Here is a 7,342-nt window from a genome sequence, read left to right on the forward strand (position 1 = left end):
TTCTGTATTTTTTTTTTTAACACCCCTACTAAGCAAATGTAAAAACACCCAATTCCTTTTCTATTTCATTTGAAACAAAACTCAAACTTGCTTGCTGGTGAATCTTTATCTCCTGCTCTGAAATTGCTTGAAACCCAAGACAAAAAATTGAAAATCATGTGCAAATGGCGAATGAGGATCGACTGAAAATGGCAGGAAGGCGTGGTGGGTACCTTTGAGGATCCTAACATGCTCTAATGGGCCATCGTTTTTCTCTTTCTCTTCATTTTGCTCTTTGCTTCACCCACCACAAAAAAAATGAACTACAATAACACTTTTTGAAAATATGTTACTAATACGTATCTATGGTAGCACTACTTGTGAAAATGTCATGAATATAATTTTGATAGGTAACACTTCATATTTTTATAACTCGTTATCTATCAATTGTTGGATATGGTTAAACCACCCCTAGGTGATCGAGTGGGGTGATAGGGGCTCTTACGTGTATTACTCAAGAGGTCTTGAGTTCAATTCTCCTTGATTGCTAATAGGGATGGCCACATGAAGATTCACGTGATCGTTAACTTTATGACCCTGAAAGATTAGTCAAAGTGGGCACAAGTTAGTCCAGACACACTCAATTATCAAAAGAAAAAATAATAATAATCACAAGCTAGCTTATATTAATTATAGTGAAAAAGAGTAGTTTATTTATCCTTATTTCTATATTAACAAAATAATTTAAAAGGCACAATTTACACTACCGTATCAACAAATCATTAATTTAAGGAGACATTCATATTCTTATTAATAAGACCATTTTTAACCAAAAAAAAAATTGAAATAAATATCTGAATAAATGTAAAAATTAAATCATTTTATTAATTAAAAGAACGAAAGAATTGCAGGAAAATAAAACATCAGCTGCCTTCTCCAACGTTTCATTATTCTTCTTCACTTTTTCATTTTCCAAACGCACACATTTTTATCACTTGCAGTCAAGCCTATTCGATTCTTCTGCTTTCCTAAAATCACAAGGTGCCTTCTAACTATCATCATTCTTCCATCATAATTCTTTTTGATTTGTCTTGAATTGGGCCTTAATTTTGTTCTTAATGTAAAGCATTTATGTCTACTTTTGTCTTGATTATTTGTGAATTTTCAGCCTTAATTTTTACTCTCCGTTAAATCATAGGGTTTATTTAAAGTTTAGAATGTTTATATATCTACTTGATTAGTAAATGGTTTATCAAAATTAGGGCTTTTTTAGTTCAGATTGTTGATTCGAGTTTCAACTCTTTATTAGGGTATTATATGCTTCTAAATGAGCAATCTTTTGTTGGAATTATTTTGGTGCTAGTGCTGTGATGTGGGTTTTACTAATTTAATTACATGAGCCAACAGGGGCTGAGAATTGTAAATGAATTAAGAGGAAGTGTATGGGTATGATTGTGATTGAAATGGGTTTGTTTCTTTGACATTGAATCAGTAAAGCTTTTAACTTTTTGTAACAAGTTTAGCTTTTGTAAGTGTACTGTGTATAAAAAGGATCTTTGCTTTGTAAGTGAATTGGGGAAGTTCATTTTAACACTGAATGAAAGAAATCGATAATGTTTTTAAAATTTACAGGTTACATAGAACCACAACGACTTGTCTGATGGTTCTCGTAATGATAATTTTCATGTTTCAAACACCCGAAGATATGATGCTCTGTTATAGTTGTTTCTGTATTCATAGGGGAATTTATTAGATAGACCTTTATTGAACAAACAGATGGAAAACTTTATAAAACAATGTCTTGTTATTCAAAAATATGTTGAATATTTTTGGATGATACAAATTTTGTGTTGAAACTTTCACATGCTAATGAAGCCAATATTTGTATCATTGTTGTATGGTTCTTTTAAAGCAATTAAATAAAAATGATTACTGGTTACATATACGTGTGTTTAATGCTGTAAATGCACAAAATATATGTCACGTGTATAACCAATTCTTAGAGTTGTCATATTTGACACCTTGCAGTCTTTTTTGTTGCTAGAATTATAGCAGAAACATAATTAGAGAGGTATAAGATTGTTGAGTGAGTAGAGATAGAATAGGTGGGTAAGAGAGTATTAATGGGAATTAGAAGAGTAATAGTGGGAGTATAGTTGTTTCCATGACCAACTATAATGAAGCAAACAAGGAGTAAAAAGAAATAAAAATTAAAAAGAGGAAAAAGAAAGTAGTTAGAGGTCGGGCAATTGTTGTGGCAGCACAAATTGTCATGTTCTTTTACAAAGGTTACTTCCTATTGGCATTCGGGGATGCTTACGAAAGGATATCTCTTCTACTTTAGCCGAGTTGGGAGAGTTTTTTAAACAACTATGTTGTAAGACATTAAAGGTGGAGGAACTTATGAAGCTGCAAGGAGATATCATTTCAATACTTTGTAAACTTGAAATGATTTTTCCACCGGCATTCTTTGATGTAATGGTCCATCTAGCTGTTCATCTACCATCCGAGGCCATTCTTGGTGGTCCAGTCCAATTTAGATGGATATTCCGTATTGAGTGGTAAGATACTATAATTCTAAGTTCTCTACATTTTTCAATAGATTAAATTGTAACAATTCATTTTTAACTCTTAATAGGTTTTTGGGACGTCTTAAGAAATATGTTCGAAATAGAGCTCATCCAGAGGGTTCAATCGCTGAGGCATACATTGCCAATGAATGCTTGACATTTTGCTCAATGTATTTGAGCGATATTGAAACCGAATTCAATAGAGAAGAGAGAAACAATGATATTGTGAAGGGTGGTGGATTGTCAGTTTTTTCGCACAAGTTGAGACCAATTGGAGCAGCAAAATATGTTGACATGGAGAAGTAGATTGATGTGTGTCATTGGTATATCCTAAATAATTGTGCAGAGGTGGAGGTTTTCATTGAGTACGTCATTTCTAATTTTGTTACACTTAAATAATTAGTAGTTGTGGTTGTCACATGATCATAATTGATAACAATACAATACTTTTTAGTGCACATATGGAAGAGCTTATGAAAGCAAGTGAAGTTGATGTAGAAGAAAGACACAAAGTAGAGTTCCCCTTATGGTTTAAACAACGAATAAGTAATTAATTATATATGACAAAGTAATTATATATGACAAAGTAGTGTTTAAATTGTATGTAGTATCATCATACTTTTCCATAAATTTTACAGGTGACACATTTATATAATTCTCGAGCACCAGAAGTTAGTGAGGCATTATATGCTTTAGCTTATGGACCACAAGAAATTGTTAAGAAGTATCACTGTTGCATTGTGAACGGAGTAAGATTTCACACTAGGGATCGAGGTAGCCGACTTAGAAGCCAAAATAATGGGGTTGTTGTTGAAGGGAATCATGGAGATAACATGATTGATTTTTATGGAGTACTCACTGATATTATTGAGTTGGATTACCTGAAAGATAAAACAGTGGTACTTTTTAAATGTGAATGGTTTGACCTTAGTAATAGAAAAGCAAGTATACGTGTTGATGGAAATCTCACAAGTGTCAATGTCAGTCACACTTGGTATGAAAATGATTCTTATGTACTAGCTTGTCAAGTGAAACAATTTTTTTATGTTCCAGACACAAAGTTGGGAAAGAATTGGCAAGTAGTACAGAAATTTCAGCATAGACACTTGTTTGATGTTCCAGAATTACAAACTGAGGCAATGGATGGGGAAGCATTATCTAGTCCAAATGATGAAATTTATCAAGAAAATGAGTTTGAAGAAAATGTGAATGTGGCTATGAAGGGGGATGAAGAAATTGATTTATTGTTGAGAGGGGATATAGATCCAGAAATTTTGGAAGCCAATATAGTAGAAAGTAAGAAAACAAATTTGCAAGAAGATGAGTTCATTTATGATGATAGTGATGATGAAAATGACACACTATCGAATTATTATAATGATGAAGTCAATTATTGTGATGATAATGATAGAGAGTCTGATACATGAATTTGGTAATGTAACTTAATGATTTTTTACATTTTGATTACATGTCTATATAGTTTATGTTATTTTGCATCTTATAATAGATTAATATGTTTTTGTTGTGACAGGTACTTTATTGTAGAAGATGGTTTCAGTTTTATGTCGCCGCTCTAAGGCTAAAGGGAATTCTGCAACTAGTCCTTCTCATGCATCAAATAGGGGTACAATTGTTTCACTTAGTTTAGTTGAAGAGGTCTCCCTAATGTTTTATATTAACTTTATCTTACAAACTTTAGAGAAATATATAGTTGAGTAATTGTTAATAATGATTGTTGCAGACTTGTTTGACACGTGTATACCTAGACGTCCAGCAGCTTCAACAATTCGGTTTTTTGCTTCTTTTGACATGCAACTACTATAGGAGTGGTAACTTTATTGACATCCAAGTAGTGAAGAATATAGTATATATTTTGACATCCAACTAACAAAGAAAGTATAGTTATTTTATACTATTGTTTATATGTTAGTTATAGTTGGATGTGTTTATGAAACTATTGGCTTATATATATATATAATATTTTGTTATTACTTGGTTATTTGTTGATTTGTAGTAGTATAAATTTGATATTAAGTAATATTTTTTACTTAGTTAAAAAGATGTTTCATATGAATTTTTTTACTTTGAGAATCAATACATTTGTTAATTTTCAATCAGGAACAAATTCTCGTTATAATTCATCATAAAAGAAAGGACGGAATTTTTCGTTGGGGACGAAAATTTTTGTCCCTAAATATTGACACAACCAGAGATGAAAATTTTTGTCCCCAATTCATCAACCATCAGGGACGAAAATCTTCATCCCTAATACACTATAGCATGAGGGATGGGAATTTTCGTCCCTAATTCACCATTCCATTAGGGACGAAAATCTACGTGCCCAATTCACCACACCATCTAGGACGATAATTTTTGTCCCTAATTTGCCACACAGACAATGACCAAAAAAAAAAAAAAAAAAATGTCCCAAATTATCCACCCAATTAGGGACTAATTGTGATTTTTTGGGGACGAAATACCATTATTTGGGACAAATAGTTATTCTTTTTGTGGACGAAAAATTTTGTCGCAAACTAAATAATCTTTAGTGACGAAACTGTATTTTGTCCCCAATGACGTGGCTTTAGGGATGATTCGTTTTTCCGTGGGTGTTACCCTTTGGCAACGTAGCTTTGGGGACGATTTGGTATGTCGTCCCGCATTACCTTTAAGGACGAATATTCCACTTTTTGGGACAACTTTTTGTCTGTAAATGTTAAATTTCTTGTAGTGAGACTTAGCCCCATTTGAAGCCACCTGGGAGCTATCGGACACCATCAAGCTTCAATTCCCTCACTTCCACCTTGAGAGTGCCTCTTCAAGAGGGGGGGGGTGTGGTTAGGGGTATTGATCGACCTCCCATTAAAAAGGTGTACCAATACAAAGGGCANTCTTATCTAATAAATATGTATCTTCTTCCAGTGTTAAGGAACGCTCCGCCTAGTCATTACTTGTTAAATATTCAGTCTTTCTCATCTCTTAACAATTTAAACAAGTTCATCTCAGACAATTTTGATGCTGGGGGCTTCGAATGGTATTTTATTTAATGACATAATATCTACTTCGTTTAATTGTATATAACTTTTTGAAGAATTAAGCCAAATAGGGGACTTATTATTTGCTTCAGCAAGAATAATATCAATATAGTGTATACAGATAAGAATAAATATTTATATCTCTTTTTTAACATTTTGAATTTCATCTGCAATTACAGGAAATTGTGTCTCTATCCAAATGGGGACAAGGAGAATAAAGGGGAAGGTCATATATCTGTTTACTTAGAATTGGCAGAAATGAGTTCTCTCCCAATTGGGTGGGAAATCAACGTGATTTTCAATTTTTTTGTATTTGATCAGCTTCAGGACAAGTATGTTACAATTCAAGGTAGCTTATTTCTCTACATATAATTCAACAACATTTATCTTTTCTAGCTCTTTGGTATATATATATATATTTTTTTTCTTTTCTTTTTCTTTTTCTTTTGATGTAGATGGAAGAATAAGGCGTTTCCATTCAATGAAGACAGAATGGGGCTTTTCCAGATTCTTGGACCTGGAAACCTTTCGTAATCCATCAAACGGATACCTTATCAAAGACACTTGTGTCTTTGGTGCAGAGGTTTTTGTTGTCAAAAATACTTTTAAGGGGGAGTTTTTATCAAAGATGGAAGATCCTGCTACTCATTATCATACTTGGGTAGTGAAAAATTTTACGGCCTTAACTGACAAAAAATGCATCTCTGAATCATTCGGACCATACAAATGGTATATGCATGATTGATTTTGGCATTGATTGAATATATATTTACTTCTCGTCGCTATATATTTGCCTATAGCTTACGTTGATTAATGTCTTGTAGGTATGTTGTTCTCTTCCCCAATGGACATAATGAGGGCAAGGGAAAAAATATTTCAATTTATTTATCATCTGATCGGTCTTTTAATGCTAAATTATTTGTAAATTTCATTCTACGTGTCAAAAATCAAAAGACTGGACCTCACATTGAAAAAAAAGGTTAGTTCAATGGGAACCGTCAATGATTTTACTTTTTTTATGGAAGGTTTTTCTCATGAAATTTAATCTTATGAACCTATGCTTCTTCCTTGATTTCAGTTGAAGACCATATGTTTTGTCCAACAGTCGAGGATTGGGGTTTTTCAGAATTTATGTTGTTAGATACATTCAAAGATCCGAAACAGGGTTATTTGGTGGATGACAATTGCATCATTGAAGCTGAAGTTCAATTGCTTGGTTCGGTTAGTTTGAACAAGTCATAGCTCTCCTAAATGTATTAATGCTTCTCTAGCAATAATAGGTTCAGGTTCAGGTTCAGGTTGTGATAAAAATAAATGATACTTAATGTTTGTCTATTATTCTGCATCTTGTAATGTTGCTGGGTAAGAAAGTAAGGGTTCTGATATATAAGATTTGTGGTGCTACTTTGTTTTTATTCGCTAGTGCTGCTGTTCTTAATTTTGTACTATCTTGTATCTCATATTGGAGCTTTTAAGTTATTTGACCATGCTTACAATTAAAACTGTGCCAAAAGTCAGTGAAATGATCAATAAAAAAAATTTTAGAATTTTTCGGCTCTATGAAAATTGAAGCTTGTAACAGAGCTTGACAAAATGAATCTCAAATTTGATCTTTACTAGTTACATATGGGCTCAGGTAGTAATTTTATTTGCTTATATTAACCAACTGAAAGAAGCAAGCTTTAAACTATCAAAATCTACTCAAAACTCGGCACTATCTTTAAGCATTGGGTTTGTAAATACACTAAGAATGAGAAA

The 7,342-nt window shown here is 32.6% G+C and overlaps 1 protein-coding gene and 1 long non-coding RNA gene across 2 annotated transcripts; both read left to right on the plus strand.

The window, feature by feature from the left end:
• The first annotated feature begins 889 nt into the window (after window positions 1–889).
• On the plus strand, window positions 890–4,537 carry LOC116110530. Its single transcript, XR_004124922.1, has 4 exons — window positions 890–2,540; window positions 2,618–2,914; window positions 4,081–4,173; window positions 4,291–4,537. It is a non-coding gene; the product is annotated as an uncharacterized LOC116110530 (long non-coding RNA).
• Window positions 4,538–5,455: 918 nt separating this feature from the next.
• LOC116110518 (ubiquitin carboxyl-terminal hydrolase 15-like) lies at window positions 5,456–6,959 on the plus strand. Its single transcript, XM_031396722.1, has 5 exons — window positions 5,456–5,583; window positions 5,764–5,933; window positions 6,040–6,313; window positions 6,409–6,563; window positions 6,663–6,959. Exons 1-5 carry the CDS (start codon window positions 5,456–5,458, stop codon window positions 6,824–6,826), a joined length of 891 nt encoding a protein of 296 aa, XP_031252582.1. The 3' UTR covers window positions 6,827–6,959.
• Window positions 6,960–7,342: the final 383 nt, after the last annotated feature.

The sequence above is a fragment of the Pistacia vera genome, unplaced genomic scaffold (assembly GCF_008641045.1).
Source record: "Pistacia vera cultivar Batoury unplaced genomic scaffold, PisVer_v2 Contig605, whole genome shotgun sequence".
Taxonomy (NCBI): domain Eukaryota; kingdom Viridiplantae; phylum Streptophyta; class Magnoliopsida; order Sapindales; family Anacardiaceae; genus Pistacia; species Pistacia vera.

Bases quoted from the DNA above. Each gene is read 5' to 3' on its own strand.
- LOC116110518 (XM_031396722.1), top strand. From the start codon at position 5,456: ATGTATCTTCTTCCAGTGTTAAGGAACGCTCCGCCTAGTCATTACTTG. The intron at 5,934-6,039 runs GTAGCTTATTTC...CTTTTGATGTAG, and splicing joins CAAGTATGTTACAATTCAAG to ATGGAAGAATAAGGCGTTTC. The intron at 6,314-6,408 runs GTATATGCATGA...AATGTCTTGTAG, and splicing joins TCATTCGGACCATACAAATG to GTATGTTGTTCTCTTCCCCA.